We start from the raw sequence: 17360 nt of genomic DNA, 5'->3' as shown, positions 1-17360 counted from the left end.
AATGTTCAGGTAGACAGATAAACTGTTAATTTTTTTCCCTTATAGAGCTAAATACTATATCAAAACCAATTCCAATTTCAATTAGTAAATAATGCCACTCGACATGACAAGTGTAAGACAGGATTTTATTTCTTTGCTGTGAAAGTAAAAGGTGTTGTATATAAGTATTGCACATATCATGATAAATGATTAACCAGTGTAACAATTCAACATTGCTTATTGATATTTTATGTATGGATGTAGGCACCCTATGTATAAAATCTTCAACTTGGTTATGGATAATTGAAAGATATTGTGAAATTCAAGCAGTGCTAGTTGATTTCCACAGTCTGTTCCTCTACATAGACAATAAAATGTGGGGTGTTGTCATCTTGAGTGAGAACTGTCAGGCCCTCCAGTTCGTGTCTCTCCTCCACCACCATCACCTGCTCGCCAGAAAAGTCGCCATCTGCATTCAAAACCATTAACTGATGGTCGCCGACCTCCTCCTCATCAGCCACCTGCAAATGCCAGCAAGCTTCTATGAATCTGCATTTTTCAGGCCAAGATTGCCTGAGTCACACAGACTGTTTACCTGTTCAACCACAGCAACAATGCCAGGAGTCATGGTGACCATCGATGTGATGGCGTCATGAGCTTCTGAGCTTAACTCAACAATTTGCTGGACAATATGCTCAGTTCCTGTATACATATAATCATAAACAACTGTTGAAAGCCATTAGAAAAAAAAAAAAAAACTATTTTGCTTGCAGGGTAGTTTGACTCTCACCATTGTCCTGTAGGACTGTTACAGGTTCTTCTGTCAACTCCACTTCTTGTGCTAAAGGGATACATTGGCTCTCTACCATTTCTTCCACCTGAATATGGATTCACACACAGAACACAAAGAGCACCAACTGCAAATATTCATAAATAAACACATCGGGTTAAATTAGTTACTCTTGCACTGTAACAATATGAGCGTTATTGTGTATATTTGTGTACCTCCCAGATACATGCTGCCTCTTCTGAACCATGCTTCTTCTTCATGTGTCGATTTAGCTCCCATTTGGTGCCATAAACAAAAGGGCATTTAGGGCACTTGATGCCTAAACATGGGCATAGATAAAGTTAACACATTTATTCTCGGAAAACTGTTTGTGTGGTATCAGGTGCTCACATGACACATTTCTGCAGGGACTTTAAAAAAAACAAAAAAAAACGTGACTGAACTGAAATCAGATACTTATATTCAAACCTTGTTGTGTAGAATAATCTGTATCTGAGAGACCTTCTCCAACATTTTCATAATCCTGGTCTGGGTGTTTTATATTGTAGTGTCGTTTCAGGGGACCAGATGTGTTGCAGGAGTAGAAACAGTGAGCACATTGAAATGGCTACAAACAAGCAAAAGAAGTTAAGAATAAAGTGCATGAAATTTGGGTCAGGCAGAAATTGACAAATCACGGGCAGGTTTTATGTCAGCGGTGCAACATTAAATTGTTTTTATTCTTTTCCAAATGCATGTATTCCTTTTAGTGTGAATTGACTAAAATATTGGTACACCAGAGCTTTTGTAATCCTTCATAGGGTGGAGAATAAATGATTCTTACCTTAAATTTAGCATGCTGCTCCATGTGTCTCACCAAAGTATACTTGAAAACAGAACTGTAGTCGCATTCTGAGCACTTGAATTCTTTCTCTTGATTTAAAAAAGAAAAAAAGGGGGAGAGTCAATAAGGGAGCACCTCGTTGATCAAACATTCTTGAGAAAACAAGTCAAAGAAGAAAGTGTAAATAAATGAAAGAAAACAATGCAAAGTGGAATATACCTTGGTTCGTATGGCTCAGTCTGTGGCTCTTCAATGACGCTTTGGATTTAAGCGCTTTACCGCACTGGTCACAGATGTGACATTTTTCCTTGTTATGTCGTTTCATGTGATTTTTCAAGTTACTCCTGCTGCAGCTAGCATAGTTGCATATATTGCAGACAAAAGGTTTCACACCTGGAAATGAAATGAAATTTTAGATTTTTGTATGAAAAGAAAATCAGATTACACGACTGGATTCTTATTGTTCTTTTACAAGTCGATCAGCACAGGCGCCAATTTCACCTTGGTGGGCCCAGATGTGCTTCTGGAATTCACTGCTGTTCCTGAGGTAGTAAGCGTCGCAGTAGGGGCACTTCTCTGCTCGCTTCACCATCTGCCCTTTAACTGGTAATGTATCTGTTCAACACAAAATCAAACATTCCATGCTATGTCCAAATGTTTCTATCGTCTCGTATATGTTGATATATTTGCGTGTATTTTACCAGGGTGGGATATTTGGATGTGGCGTTTAAGTCGGTGCTCAGGATAGCTTTGATGGCAGGTGGGACACGGTGTGCTCTTCCTCTACAATCAAAATACAAACACAAACTATAAGATTTGGATTACATCTCCAAAATACAAATTCAATAGCGCAAGGAAAGCTCATTTGTATTCTGTTGTGTCCTTATTTAAACAGACAATGTTTCAAATTTACAAAAAATGATTCGATCGGACTTTTGATTTACCGGCAATATGTTACCTCTTTTTGATGAGTCCTCTGATGGGCTTGTAGTTTGTATTTGTCAGGTGTAGTGTATTTACATCCTGGAGTGGAACATGACAGGAGCAAGCCGCTGTGCTTCTGGATCAGGTGGCGCTTTAAAGAGCTTTTGGTGATGGACGAGTAGTTACACTTTGAGCAGTGGTGTAGGTGCTCCTTGGTGTGTGTGCGTATGTGGGCATTATAGTGGACCTTGTACCAGAACAGTTTCCCTATGGGGAACACAAAAATAATTTAATACATTTTTGTAGATGACCATAAGACATCAGACGTTTTCTAATTACATTTTTTGTTGACCAATGTAATCAATTAAAATTATTTTGTCAATCTATTAATCTTGTTAATTCCAACCCTATATTGAAAAACAGATTTTTTTTCTCAAATTTTAAATTATGTATTATATTTGTTTACCGGTTTGGTCCGTAACATGTCATAAAATGGTGATTATTATTTTCTATAGTAAGAGCAGAGATTTGTAAATGTGTCATTTCGATTCAAGACAATAACAATCAGTTTGTTGAGAGGCTGAAATTCTGAGGGTCTCGACAATTTGGGGTCTATAAACAAATATTAAGTCATTTGATAATCGCATAGTTGCCGATTAATCGATTTATTATTGCTCCTAATTTAAAAAACACTTTTTCTGTGGTCGCAGTCCAAATTAATTCTAAAAAAGAACAATAACAGTCGTCAATCCGAATGGCACCTTATCGTGATTAATCACGGTTCAAGTCAAATTTCTGCTATTTGCTCTAATCAAGATCTTTTTACAATTGTGCAAAGCAGGTCATTCCCTGATCTCACCACAATATTGACACTCCAGTTCGCCATACATTTTCCTGATCTGCTGGAAAGTCTCCATATCAAGAGGAGTCTTCGGAATTGATAACAACACCTGCTGGAATGCACTTAGTTGGAAGTCCTGTAAGATAGAGGACAACTAATAAGTGGATCACACTAATTAAATATATTCTATAAAGTTTAAGTCATGTAGAAAATAGTGTGACACAAAAAGATAAGAAATAGAAGCTCAAACTGGCTCACTTTTTCTGATTGTGTAGTTTGGATGTTTTCTTCTGAAGGTTCTGAAGGCAAATGAGTGTGTTGGGTAGGAGTGGGCACTTGAGTGTCTTCTGAGTAAGGAGTTTGTCCTTGCTTATTTGTATCTGCAGAGTTACACGTGTGTTCTGTTTTTGAGGACTCAACACACGCATCCGTCTGTGTCTCAGCGACAGTTTTGGTTTCCAGATTTGGAGTACATCCTTCACTTGTCCTCTCAGCTTCCACATTTTCACCATGAATTTTAATGTCCTCCTTTTCTTGCTGCGCATCTTCCGATGCAGCTGCTTTTTGAGACTCACTTTCATCATCCTCAACATCTTCGCCGGCTCTTATCACCTCTTCTCTGCTCTCGACTCCCGCTTCTGTGCTTCCCTCCATGTTTAAACATCCCTCTTTGCCCTTTCTTTCTTCATCTACTGACAAAACCCCTCCGCCATTCATCAAGTAGAAGCTGCTTTTAATACACTCGGTGAATGCCTGCTCTTGCTCCAGCTCAGGGTGATCCTCTGTGAGGTGACTCTTAAGTCTTTGACTGCTGACAAACTTCTTCTCGCACGCCACACACACATACAAGAAGAGATGCTTTCTGACGTGAGCGGTGAGGCTGGCCAGGTTGGTTCTGGCGTGGTCACAGAGCAAGCAGGTGAAAGGCCGTTGAGGCCCGTGGACCAGTGAGTGGCGGTCGCGCTCCATCTGGTTCTTAAAGCAGCGGCTGCAGGTAGGACAGTGGTAGAGGAGTTGTCGGAGACCCTGGCGAGTCTTCAGCCTGGAAAAACAGATTAAGATAGCAGTCATTCATAAATGACAGTATGCAAAATATTTACATGGTGTTTAGAAAACCTCAGTTGTTGGTAGCTCTTGTGGATGAGCGGGTCCTTCAGATTGTGACTTTTTTCGATATGCTTGATCAAGTTCTTGACATCGGAGTACTTCTTTTGACAGAAGCTGCAATGCTGCTTCACCTTCAAATGAACTCGTTCAATGTGGACCTAGAGCACAAACAAAAAGCAGAGCCATCATGTCAAGTCAGTTATCTGGCCTGGCACCTTGGAAGTCCAAGCATATATGAGGGGTGCCATTGCCCCTGGCGGGCCCCCTCTAACTCCACCAGTGACTACAGCACTTTATGTAGCGAATTAAAAAAACTGACAACTGTAACCATAACAATTGTTCTCGTGAACGCTCCACTGTGAGGCCAATATGCCAAACACGATTCCTGCTGATTTTTAAAAAAAAATAAAATACGTGCACAAAAACGCACATTAAAAAATAACTCAGTCATACCTGCATTAGAGTATGAGCACAAATGTTAAAACCAGACCTTGAGGTGTCCTGGGTTGAGGCATTTGAAGGGACACTGTTGGCAACTGAACTTTTCGCCAGTGTGCTTCCTTAAGTGAACATTCAGGTTGGCTTAAGACAAAAAAAAGGGGGGGGGGGGGTTATTTATTAGATTAAAAAATAGGAATTGATTAAATTAATGTTTTTCTAGTCTAAATTCGTCAGAGAAGAGTTAATTTACCTTTGATGGAAGATGCATAGTCACAGTGTGGACACTTGAATGGTTTTTCTTGGGTGTGCGTCCTGAGGTGGGACATCAGCGAGTGTCGAAACTTAAAGATTTTATGACAGACCTCGCAGCCAAAGACCTTCAGCTGACTTGGAAGTAAACTGAGGAGAGAAATATTTGTATTACCATGTTGCCCAATGTTGTGTCAAATGACTAACAGATTTTTCTGCTGCTATTTCTCTTTTCTTAATCTTAATTAATGAGAGTAATCTTGCTTGAATTAAAGCCCAGCAATGATTCATTTAAGATATATTTGTACATGCATATAAATATATAGATACACAGTACTTAGGAACATCTTGCTTGATGGAATATTCCTGGAAGCCTTTTGCGGGTGCTGTTTCAATATTGTCAGAACTGCAGTTGGAGTAGAGCAGAAAATAGGTAGAAAATGTCAAATGCTGCATGTTACTTTTTCATGTGTTGAATAAAAAGAGGCAACACCTGACCATTTATCCTATTTAGCGTCTTTTTTCTGGCAGAAATAATCTATTGTACGATTCAGTACCTTGGATTCTGTTCAGCTTTTAAATCGTCAGCACTGGCTGTAGACTGACTTGCAATGTCTGCAGGCTCATTCTGAGGGACTGCTGTATCCTGGATACAATTATTTTCAGAAAAAAAAAAAGAAAAAATATATTTGTGTAGCTTGTGGACGGAAACATTTCTCCGTGTGGCGGGAAACAGCTAACTTGCAAACAAACTCACCTGAGGCTCATTCAGAATGTTGACGTGCCCCGAATTTGTTAATATGCTCTCTACTGGAATTAATTGAATGACACCTGTGATATGAAGAGTTTACAAAATTAAAAGTATAGTTTTAGAAATAAACCAGTACACAAGACTGACCTGGGAGTGACTCATCTGCAGTGAGAAAAAGATCGACACTCTTTTTGCTTCCTGTTGCAAGTCCATCTTCTTTGGAGGTGAGACTTTGCCCATCAGGAAGCGTTTGACCTTTCTTGTCGCGCTGAAAAATCTTCATTCCTACACACAAAAAGGACAAAGCCGTGAATTGTAGTGACTATAATTTGGAAAATACTGCTTCTGAAGGTTGTTTACCCTTTCTCCCCTTCATCCTTGATTTTTCGGGGGTTTGCTGCTTTTGCCCATTATCTCGTCCTAGAGGGTCCAGGTTTTCTGAATCCTCAGGACTTTTGCAAATGCTGTCTGAAATGTAGGCAAATTATATGCCATGTTAGTTAATATATTTGTTTTAATATTATAAATAACATATTAGTTCTCTCCATGAATCCCTTGGCTAACCACTACTAAATGCAGCTATTTAGTTTTATTTCCTTACCAGGGTCCTCGTCCTCGTCTTCCTCTTCCTCATATTCTACTTTCAGGCAGATGTGTTTAACAATCTGCCGTCTGTTGCTAAACAAACGATGGCAGTCATTGCATTTCAGCTCAGATATTCTGTTGCCATCACCTAGCAGGGATGAAAACACTGGAATTGGCATTCTTTTTAAAGAACAGATCCATATTATCCATCTTGCCATTTAGTGCTTTACCCTGTTTGTCGACTTCCTCTTTTGGCCCCTCTTGCTTTTGGACTTTGTCTTCTGAAGGTTGCGTGGAGTCTTCTGTACCATCCCTCCGGTCTATGAGTGCTTTTTTGGTAGAGCCTTTTGGTCGTCCTCGTTTTCGCTTTACTGAACTCTCTGTGCAGAATACATATAATTATGACCAAAAATTATTCATGGTCAAATAAAACTAAAAAAATAATGTAAAAAAAGACAATTTCAAGTGTTAAATTAGTGTTAATTAGACTGATAGATAGATGTTTAAGGCCTGAGTAAATCCTAATAACATAATCCTGATCTGACCTGCTAAAGGCACTCCTGCAAGGGGTTTCAGTGCAACAATGATGTCCGCATAAGGTTCCTGAAACGGGTGCTTCTGGGCACAATGGTCCAATAGCAGCGAGTGACTGGGAGAGAACTGGTTGCAGAGCCGACACATGAAAACAGAGCCAGCTGTGGAGGAAGAAAGAATGAGAAGTTAAGACAGGTACATGTACAATTTACTTTCCATCCATTGATTTTCTAGACCATGTCCCTTATTAGGGTTGCAGTTAGGTTGTAGCCTATCCCAGCAAACTTTGGGCAAGACTCTTGACTGGTCACTGGCCAATTCCAAGGCAAACAATCATCAATTCACACTTGTGGACAAGTTAAGAGTCTTCAGTGACCCAAACATGCATGTTCTTTGAGAAGTGCCCAAGGACCAGGGGAAAACTCAAGTGCAAGGAAATGTACAAGTTTCACACAGGATTTGCTGGATCGTGGATGCTATATGGTGGAAGTTCTAGACCACCCAGCTTGTGATACACTCCTAGAATTTGATGGGAATGTTTTATTTGTATAAAAGAATCCATGCAGTCTTGTACAACGTCACAACAATTAATGCAAAGGTAGTATATTGAATGGGGCAGGCCTATGCATATTAACATTTCCATTTAGATTTGGAATATTTGCACACATTTTAAGACCTCTTTGCAACTGCAATCATGCCTAAATGAGTCCTCTACATGGATTGACATTTACTATATATAGATATTTACTTCATAAATGAATACCACTGCAGCCATCTAGTATTTATGTTTATTGCACGTTCAATTCATTTTATGCCAAAGGACAATTTCCCTCTTGTGCAGTAATTGTTGCTCTCCATCCATAGTGTGTGCTTATCAGTAGTCAGCGTGCACTTTAAATATCTGATGTTTTTGTTTTTCCTTCAACAGTATCTTGAAGCAGTCAACTCCCGTAAACCCTAAGAATCAATGAGACCCTCTTATGCGTTTTCAAAAATTGTAATTGCCATGGAACTGGTGGACAGCGAACTCCAATAATCATAGCTATCGTGCGCCGTCACACGACGAGGGTCACCGTCTCGAAACTTGCGAACATTATGAGCTACTAGAGCATTGTATGGGGTGAGAAAGCTTGCAATAAAAAGCGAGCATTGATGACCACACATTTACGTCGACACGGCCTAACATTAAGCACCGACTAGCATATTCGACGTACAGCTAACGTAAATTCATACCTATTAGTTGCCCGTCCATTTTCTTTCAGGTCTTTGAAGAAAATATTTTGCAATTTATTCACTGGCATTAAGCAAAAATAAACTGTTTATAATTCAAATATATATACTTTAGTGTCTATTTTTTTACTTGGAATATAGTAAATTTCTGACGAATGTGTTAAATATGTCCTCCTGTTCAGCGGAAGTGGATCGGGCTTGTTGCTCCTACAACCTATAGCGCCTCCATACTGGAGGAGGACTACACAGCAGTTTGAGTCACCCCCCCCCCCCCCCCCCACACACACACACACAATCAATGTTTTTGTAACAAATCCCAATATTCAGTTAAGCGTCGGATATAATAAAAATGATGTGAATAAGAAATAATTTATCTTTTACACATTTTATTTGAGTGGTAACAATTTTGTATGACATGAATACATATCCGTTCATTCTACTCTAAACTATAAATGAATGCAAGGCTCAATTGGAAATGTTTTAACTACTCCTGCTATAGGTCCTAAATTCTATTGGCATTTTTCCAACAGAAGCCATTTATTACTTAAGACCTGTGGATGAAAAAAATGACACGAGACATTGACTCAGCATATATTTTTTATATTTACATATAGTCCACACCTTTCAGGCATTTTGATCATTTACACACGGACAAAATTCTTGGCACCCCTCTGTTAATGAAATAATAATAATAATAATAATAGAAAATTCAAAGAAAATTAACCAATCAAAATCATTACTGCTTAATTGTGGTTCAACATAATTATTAATAATAATTTAAATGCAATGACATTATTATTTTGTTTATTTTAAAAATGTCTCTCATTAACAAGTGGGACAAGTATGGTTAATGTTGCCATAATGTTTACTCCAAAACTTTCTCTAACACAAATTCGTTGAATGGATAACAAATTGCACTCTGAAATGTAAACACACAAACATTGGCTATGAAAACCAAAGAGAAGGCTTTATGAGTACCAACATGCTTAAAGCATTAACATTTTCATGCGAAATATACGTATCTCTGACAAGTTGAGCCCTTTGTTTTTTGTTTTTTCCTTTGAATTGTTTCAAATTAGACAACTTTAGGGCATCCAAGAATCAAAATTTAGATGTCAATAAATTAGATGTAATAGCTGTACAAAAAAAAAAACCTACAACCTAACTGTCCCAGTGTATTTGGGGTCACATGCTGCAAGATTAACCTGCCTTTCTACAATGAACTGTCTTATCTGTTGCTAAGCAACTTCCCCAAGCCTCAACAATCAGACTTGTTCACTTTTTCCATTCCCTCATCACTGGTCGAGCTACTGAAGCAAACATTCAAAGTGTAAAACTCTTTTTTTAAAGACCCACCGTTAATACAAACAGGGAAACCAGTGGATTTTAATGAAAGGAGGGTAACAAAAGCTAGGAAAGGCCTATAAAGAGTAAAGCAATCTTTTGTCCAAATGTGTGACTAACATTGTGTGCGTTCACATAATGCAACACTTCTTGTTCTTGTGGGTGTTTGACTCACTAAAGCGGAGTCGTTGCCTGGATCGGTACTTCTCCAGGTAAGTTAGTTGTTTACTGTTGATGGCTCCACGACGCTTCCTTTGACACAGAAAATGTTGAGATGGGACAAGTGGAGCAAATTCAGTGATTTCAAATAAATTACTACTCCACTTGTAGACGTCCTTTTGAGAGGTTTCGAATATTACTATTTAGGTAGCAAAAAAAAGAGAATACTTTTGTGCTTGCCCAAACAAAAAAGGTGTTCATTAATAATTTTGTTCCATATCAAGTACGTAGCATATTCTGACTGATTTGAGGTTGTAAACAAGTTCTCATGCTCCCATCACAGTATTACATGCATCTAATTAGACTGAACATATTTAGTTAATTCAAAATAAGGGCGTATACTAACTGTCGGATCAGTTGAATAGCATCTTCATACTTCATTCCACTCTCTATCAAAGCCAGCGCAACCAGCACAGGAGCCCTGTGTGGACATATATAGACAGGAACAAAGTTATGGAGACCAGATGACAAATGATCATTCCTCGTCAACGTCTAAGAAAGGTGGTTGGATAGAGCTCATTTTTGTGGGATATAGCAAATAATCATGCGTCTCGAAACCTCCATTGATGTATCACTAACCTTCCGAGACCTGCCACGCAGTGAACAGCCACACAGCTTCCAGGTTCCTCATGAAATTTCTTCTTCAATAAGCTTAACCAATCATCAACTAGTACACTTGGGGGCGGGGCTCCGTCGTCAAATGGCCAGTCCTAAACGAGAAGCAGTAAGAAATCACTATGTACCATATGTATGTGTGTGAAGTGAAGTATGTAGTAGCCACTTCCCAAAGTTGATAAAGGGAGTGTTAGGATGTGTGACTTGCAAAATATGAAAGTAAACAGACATTTTGGCAAGTGCATTTTTTTATGAAACCAATGCGGCACAAACTAAGTAGTGTGTCGACCTGTGTGTGAACGTAAATCTATAGAAAGGGTTTTGGGTACAATTTTAGAACAAACATCAAATTTTTTGACTAGGGTATATGTCCTCACCAAGACAGTGATGCCATCTTTCTCCAGCGGCGTTTTGTCGTATGTAATGTCACAGACTCGAACCACTGTTGTGACCCCAAATCGCTTCAGGTCCTGGAACACAAGAGTTCAATGGTTTAGTTCCTCAATAGGAGTACATTGGGGGAAAAAAATAATCCTTTAGATTCACTTAATTCAACCATGTGATGATCATCGTATATCATTTGACTCTTGGGGGAGTTAAAGGGGGAACAATTACAGCATTTCACCATATTTGAATCAGTGCAGCTGAAAGTTTACTGCTGTTTGTGCTGAGTGTGACATTATTTAACACAAAGAATCTTACCTCTGTGAAGGAGCCGAGTGTGTTGTCTGTTGGGTTATGTGTTATAAGAAATCGCATGTGGTTGTGGCACAGTTCCACAGGAGCTGGACGGTTCATGATGACCAGTTTGTCTTATGGCTCACAATTGTCCCAGGAAGACTTCGAACCTATACATTTTAGAAGCACAAAAGAAGAAATTTAAGTGTATTTGAAAAGTTCCAGGACTGGTTTCACAAAAGATATTTCAAGCCCAAGCTACAAACTATTTTATTTATTTTTTTCATTCAATGTAGATCAGATAAGCAGCACATATATGGTGCTTCCTTGTAAGGAGTGTCATAATCATGCCCTTGTATGCAAATAAGGTCCACTGAGATAACAAGAGCGTGTTTAGTTTGGAATGGAATTTTAAATTCTGTAATCAAGGATGCCTTGCATGCCCCAACGTGTTCACAGCCACTATTTTAGTTAGAGTGCTGATGGATAGATGGGTGACATTGAACGTTGCATTTCATTTTCATCGAGTGGAATTCAAGAAGACAACACAGTGTTAAAAACGATACACGGTTATGTATATTTCAAGAGTCAGTCAGAAAATTGATGAAGTCTCTCACCTTTAGTTTCACACGCTACAGCTGCTGCAATGAATGGATGGCCTCAGTTGTAAATGTAAATATTGAGATTTAAGAGAGAAGATTCCCAAATGGAAGAAAATATTTTACCCCATCAGTTTTACGTCGCCCGAGAGGCAACAATATGTCAGCTCTGTGTGATATTATCACAGAACTGATGATATCAGTTCTTCTCTTTAGTCCTTTATGCTCTGCAACTGAAGGTCTTGCAGTCCTTCTCCACTTCAATTTTGAGGCTCCACTTTTTACCCCATCAGACACCTCGTTGGCCAGGCACAATTTGTTTCTTCAGAATTCAGGGTCCCAAAACGGCATGGTAGAAATACATCATTGGTTGGGTCTACATGTGTTGGGCGTGGCAGTAGTCACCACTCTGTCGCACAAACGCCATCAACCAGTGTTTCTGTGAAGAAAAACAAGCAAACCATAACTGCAGAATTCTTGTTCATCACGCTCCCACAAACATTTTTTTTTTTTCTCCGCTAAAGGCTACAGTTACGGGAAACACAAGTTCATTGAAAATGCCTTTTATACTTAATTATAGAATAAAAGTGTGGGAATGTGACTAAGTGTGACTCCCTTCTGATTCACGTGTGCAAAGACTCAGACAAACAGCTAGGGAAGGCGAAAGGGTAATCTGGGTAATCTGTGATCACCTCTTCACCTCTGGCAAAACACACACACACTCACAAACACACACACACACGTACGCACAAGCACCCTGTCACATGGCAAATTACTCACACAGTGACTGTTCCACAACAGTGTCATCTATTCTAGGTTGTTGACGATCTATATTTAGTTATTATCCTGTGATGGGTTGCAGATTATTTTGTATCATGGTATTCTACACCCACAGGACATGAGGAACTAGTCAAAGGAAGCACATAGTAATAGTAAGAAATGAAGATGTTATAATAATAATAATTTTCAGTTTTGATAGCCACTTTGAAGCAGTGCAACCACAATTACTAACTGAGATCAATATATACTTCTCATACAAAACATATTATAAACCTATTCAATAGAATAAGTTTCCCTAATTTTATGACCCTTGGATACATTTTTAAATACAAAAGAGAATTCTACTGATCACACAGAACATGACACAAATCACTAACTCACTGTTGACTAGGCTGTTGAGAGACTGCCTGGCTAAATAAATAACTCCTTTGTTGTTTATCTTGATAAAATAGTTATACTCCTGATACTTACCTGGCTTGTATTACATATTGACCCGGTGAACTAAAAATAAAATAAAAATAAACAAGTCCGGAAAGTGATATAACCTTGGTAGATTTCTAATACTAATATTATTTTAGACGGAGTTGGTGAAACTGAAACAAGCAAATACGTGTGCCCACAGTTGCGCTGCTTCTTTTTCCTGTCATAAGATAGGTCAAGACCCAAAGAAGTTGAAACATTGTATTACCATAGCGAGCCATGCTGGGTTGCCTAACTCACTTTTTTTCCAACCTTTATTAAGCCAACGCAAATACATTAAAAGAGGAAAATCTCACGAAAGGATGTAACATTACCTTCTGCTATCTTGTGGAAACACATTCTTTCAAGTGTTTGGCCTGTCACTACATGTCGCTCATATACTGTGGCTAGTTGAACAAAGATAGGTTCTTTGGAGTAAATAAAAAATATTTTGGGACCATTTAAGTGAACTTTGCCACAGTAAACATAATGAGCTCTCACAAAACACTAATGTGCCGTGGCACAATGATTTATTATTGATGGCCAAACTTCCTGCAGAACTACACAACATGTATTCAGCGAGGGAGTCTGGCAGTAGTAACTTCAAGTTGGATCAGTCCTGAAACATTGTTGTACATGCCATACAAATGATGATCTTTCAGGTGTCTGTCGCTGTGTATTTATTTTTAGCATGACGGTTTTACCTTTGCTGACTATATAGCAGAGGACATCGCATGAAGAAAAGACAAATAGGAAGATGTAACGTCAACCCCAGTTCGGATTTTGATTGATCGCTCGGTTGATTGACTGATTGAGAGCTTTCGAATCTGCAAGGAACATGAACCAGGGAGCTTCAACAATAATGGTGCAACAGATTCAAAGAAGCAGGATATTCACAATCCATGGTGTTTTTTTATTGAACTGATGTTGACGGCTCCTACAATGATTTGTTATCATCAGCAGTGCCCGTCAGTTTACAATGTTAACAAAATCACATTGTTTTAAGGGCAGAAAAGCCTGAGTCAACGCTAGCTAGTACGTTTCTTCTCACTTGGAAGGACCATTGTGAAACGTAGTAAAAAGAGAAATTATTTTGTGTGCATATATTTGTTTTGAAAAGAAAATACTGGTGGAAATAAGTACTGATTTAACTCTTGTGTTTATAGAGTCTAGTCTTTAAAATACATCTCAATAAAATATTCAAATTTTATTTGTACAATTATATACAAAACACATTTTTAGAAAATCTAAATTTATAATATACCAAGAGAAAGAAGAGAGAAAGAATCTTGACTTTTTCCATAGCTTTAGATAAGATATGGAAATCTAGAGGGGAAATACTTCACTTCTAAATGCTGATAATATCAAAAAGTTCTCTTATACAATGGAATATCTTGCTTCTCCCTCTGATTCCGTGGTAGATAATTGTTCTTTGCTTCCTCCATGCTGCCGCTCTCGTCTATTTTTTTTTTAAATTTGAAATTCTCCAAAATCTCAAGATTTTATCCGCGAATTAATTCATCTCTAATCTATTTCAGAAGTTCCTATCATCAAACTGCAGACGATGCAAACAGTTGAACAAAATAAGGAGTAGAAATTACAGATACTTATAAAAAAAAAGAAAAAGAAAAATCAAGTAATACTTCTACTATGTTTAGCAAAGTATTTTTGGTATTTGTACTTCGACCAGAGTAGTACTTTCGCCACCACTGGATTTATAGTCTAAGCCTGCTCTGCACGTCTCGTACCTGACTTGAGCCCCACAATCTGACGGGGCTGCAGCTCGTCTCCTCGTAACCCCATTTTGACACCGAATACACGCTCAGCTGTTTATATATATATTTATATCCACATATAGCAGCGTTCGCGTGACGCACTATTCTGGGTGGCAACAACCTGCAAACTTGCGCGCTTCTCGGGACTTAAGTAACAACAACAAAGCGCATCTCATTTTAATTTCTCCTTCCTTACCGCTTTAGATGGTCCGTGTCATCCCTCGATGGAGACGCGTGATTCTCCCAACAACTGCACCGAGAAGGTCGTCTGGAAGGTGTTGCGCAACCACCTGTAGCTCCTTCCCGGATGACGCGACTGGCGAAAAGAAGCGAAATGCGTCGCACAAATCGAACGTGCTCGCTTGCCACGATGTAGTAGAGTCGCCGAGGATCTACGCCGGTGAGCTGGTGTAATCAGGCTGAGCAGCCATCTGACCCTGACAGCCCTGTCACCGCCAGAACACTCGACGGTTAATGCTCTTAGAGGGAGAAGAGCTTCACTCTCCCCGCCTCCTCTGCATCCACTTTACCCTCTTTTCTTCCCTCCCCTCCTTCACACCATGCAGGTACTTGGTGTGCACAATTATAGCGTGGTTCCCTCCTCCAAATAACATAAGGCTGTGAATTCTTGATCAATTGTAAATCATCTGCAAAAACAAAATGGTCCAAGCTGTGCCTTCTCAGGTTTTCTCCTTCTTATTTCTCCTAAAAATAGTAACCCCGTCAAGCTACCAGACAGGTTAGACAAGTCAAACCTTTGAGTGCGCTTCATGGAATTAACCATTTCCTATCACTAGAGAAGTGTTGCTTGTTTGGTTTTGGTACAACCGTGCTATTGCAGAGAGGTGCAAACCAGAACCGCTTCTAAAGCTTTTTAAAAGACATTTGAGTTATTGCTGTTGCGTCATTTGTGTTAACTACTAATACTGGCCGTGAATTTGGTACATGGGCCTTCAGCAGGCATTTTACCAGACATAATCCACTTTTCAGTAACCCCGGTGGCAATTTCTGGTATGTGCAAAATGTAGCTGCACATGATGTGTGTGTGTTGGTGTTTAATTGTTGATAGGAGATTTATTCATCGTAAACAGAAATGCAAAGGTCAAAACAGAGTCTTACACACGGCTCCATTCAAGATAGAATTATAGAAAGCATCAACACTAGAAAAGTGGAGTATTTAACCTTACCACGTACTTTACATCATCTGCATCAATTCAAAATCCACATTTATCTAATAATATAATACAATACAACAGGGATTGTCAACTGGTGGTCCGCGGCCCTCTTGTGATCCATGGCGGTATTGCATTATGGATTTATTATTTAGACTTGATTTATTTTCCAGCTAATTTTGTGAATCATTTACCAATCTAAATGATGTCAAATGTAGCTAAGACTTGCAAAATAAATATACAGATGCAAATAAATAGCCTATCCTCCTTCAGTGCTAAACTAGATATTCCGCCTAAACTGTGGTCCCCGAGTTGCAAAATGGTTATAATGGTGGTCCCTTGGACAAAAACAGCTAAAAAACCCTGCAGTACACGATACTCACCAGATTCGATGATTAGTAAATATATTAATCTGTGAAGATTGCTACAAAGTGTCATCAAGGACCAGCTCGCTTCTAAAAGATTAATTTAGATTGATCTGTACTAGGAGGCAAGAAATCAATAAATACGAGACTACACAGATTGGATTGGTGGGTTGAACCTCTCCAATATATATCGGTTATCAGCTTTTTTTTTTTTTTTTCTTAGGGATTGCTTCAAAATCCTGACTGCGCAAATCCTGACTGCGCAAATCCTGAATGTGTTGGGTCTTTTTTTTTCTTACTTGGTTAGAGTATGTACAGTATCTCGAGCCAGAGAGTCACAAGACTGTCACAGGCACAGCCTTTTTAAAGCAGGCCAGGATGGGGCCTCACTTTCCTATCAATCACTTGGAGTGGAGGTTAAAGTGACTGATCTAGCACAAGAACGGCTTCGGAAAAAAATCCTCGGCATAAAAATAACTATATGTTGCTTGTACGGGTGGTAATTTGTTGCATTTTAAATTGTAAAGGATGTATAAAAGTTGAATCGTTTTTTTGCCAGCCGATTTATCAGACATTTATCAGGAATCCCTAAAATCACATATTTAATGTGAGGCTCAATGAATAGAAAAGTTAATAAATAAAAAATAGCTGTAAATGTCAGTGTGAATGATTACTTGACTCTTGACCGGCAAAAAAGTCCAGGTCTTACCCCACTTCAAAGTCAAAAGGGATTGGCTCCAGTTTACTCACGAAAGATAAGCAGGGTGGATGAAAGAAAATGTACCACAAAGACACTCAAAGGTTGACATATTTCAAGCTTAAATATTGCATTCTAAACAAATCAGTCACTCAATCTTGACTGCAGCTGCAATGACACACCTGCCCTCAGGTATTGGGGATTTTTAAAACCACATGTCGTGGTGCTGGGTGAGGTGTGAGGTGCAATAATCTGTGATTATTACTGAGATGATACAAAGCAAGTGAGAAAAGACCGTCTGTCTCACTTTAGTCAATTTGATCCTCTGTGAGAGTGCCATCTGTGTTGATGCTGCAAACCGTGCAAAGCAATTGGCTTAAACATGGTTGTCGCAATGTTCTCA

The 17360-nt window shown here is 38.9% G+C and overlaps 2 protein-coding genes across 2 annotated transcripts; both read right to left on the bottom strand.

Moving 5' to 3' along the window:
* Window positions 1-106: 106 nt before the first annotated feature.
* LOC133161204 (zinc finger protein ZFAT-like) lies at window positions 107-8456 on the bottom strand. Its single transcript, XM_061289518.1, has 24 exons — window positions 8258-8456; window positions 7036-7185; window positions 6721-6870; window positions 6507-6638; window positions 6266-6373; window positions 6053-6190; window positions 5912-5985; window positions 5712-5800; window positions 5492-5560; window positions 5156-5304; window positions 4955-5046; window positions 4474-4622; window positions 3616-4399; window positions 3376-3493; window positions 2551-2783; window positions 2294-2375; window positions 2094-2207; window positions 1812-1985; window positions 1593-1681; window positions 1238-1376; window positions 985-1088; window positions 770-857; window positions 575-681; window positions 107-500 (listed from the first exon to the last, which is right to left on the bottom strand). Exons 1-24 carry the CDS (start codon window positions 8274-8276, stop codon window positions 312-314), a joined length of 3540 nt encoding a protein of 1179 aa, XP_061145502.1. The 5' UTR covers window positions 8277-8456; the 3' UTR covers window positions 107-311.
* A 382-nt stretch (window positions 8457-8838) lies between these two features.
* LOC133160393 (protein tyrosine phosphatase type IVA 3-like) lies at window positions 8839-15417 on the bottom strand. The gene is made up of 7 exons (XM_061287994.1): window positions 14920-15417; window positions 11728-12148; window positions 11135-11280; window positions 10810-10902; window positions 10397-10527; window positions 10164-10238; window positions 8839-9850 (listed from the first exon to the last, which is right to left on the bottom strand). Exons 3-7 carry the CDS (start codon window positions 11228-11230, stop codon window positions 9730-9732), a joined length of 516 nt encoding a protein of 171 aa, XP_061143978.1. The 5' UTR covers window positions 11231-11280; window positions 11728-12148; window positions 14920-15417; the 3' UTR covers window positions 8839-9729.
* Window positions 15418-17360: the final 1943 nt, after the last annotated feature.

This window comes from Syngnathus typhle, linkage group LG10, assembly GCF_033458585.1.
Source record: "Syngnathus typhle isolate RoL2023-S1 ecotype Sweden linkage group LG10, RoL_Styp_1.0, whole genome shotgun sequence".
In the NCBI taxonomy this organism is placed as follows: domain Eukaryota; kingdom Metazoa; phylum Chordata; class Actinopteri; order Syngnathiformes; family Syngnathidae; genus Syngnathus; species Syngnathus typhle.
This window is presented reverse-complemented; position numbering and strand designations above follow the sequence as displayed.

What these genes read in the sequence shown, in the direction of transcription:
- LOC133161204 (XM_061289518.1), bottom strand. An exon ending in ACTGAGCCATACGAACCAAG is followed by an intron (nt 1,682 to 1,811) that starts GTATATTCCACT and finishes TTTTAAATCAAG; the next exon opens with AGAAAGAATTCAAGTGCTCA. An exon ending in AGCAGCATGCTAAATTTAAG is followed by an intron (nt 1,377 to 1,592) that starts GTAAGAATCATT and finishes GCTTGTTTGTAG; the next exon opens with CCATTTCAATGTGCTCACTG.
- LOC133160393 (XM_061287994.1), bottom strand. Translation starts at nt 11,230, where the DNA reads ATGAACCGTCCAGCTCCTGTGGAACTGTGCCACAACCACATGCGATTT. An exon ending in AAGATGGCATCACTGTCTTG is followed by an intron (nt 10,528 to 10,809) that starts GTGAGGACATAT and finishes CTTCTCGTTTAG; the next exon opens with GACTGGCCATTTGACGACGG. An exon ending in GCTATTCAACTGATCCGACA is followed by an intron (nt 9,851 to 10,163) that starts GTTAGTATACGC and finishes TCTGTGTCAAAG; the next exon opens with GAAGCGTCGTGGAGCCATCA.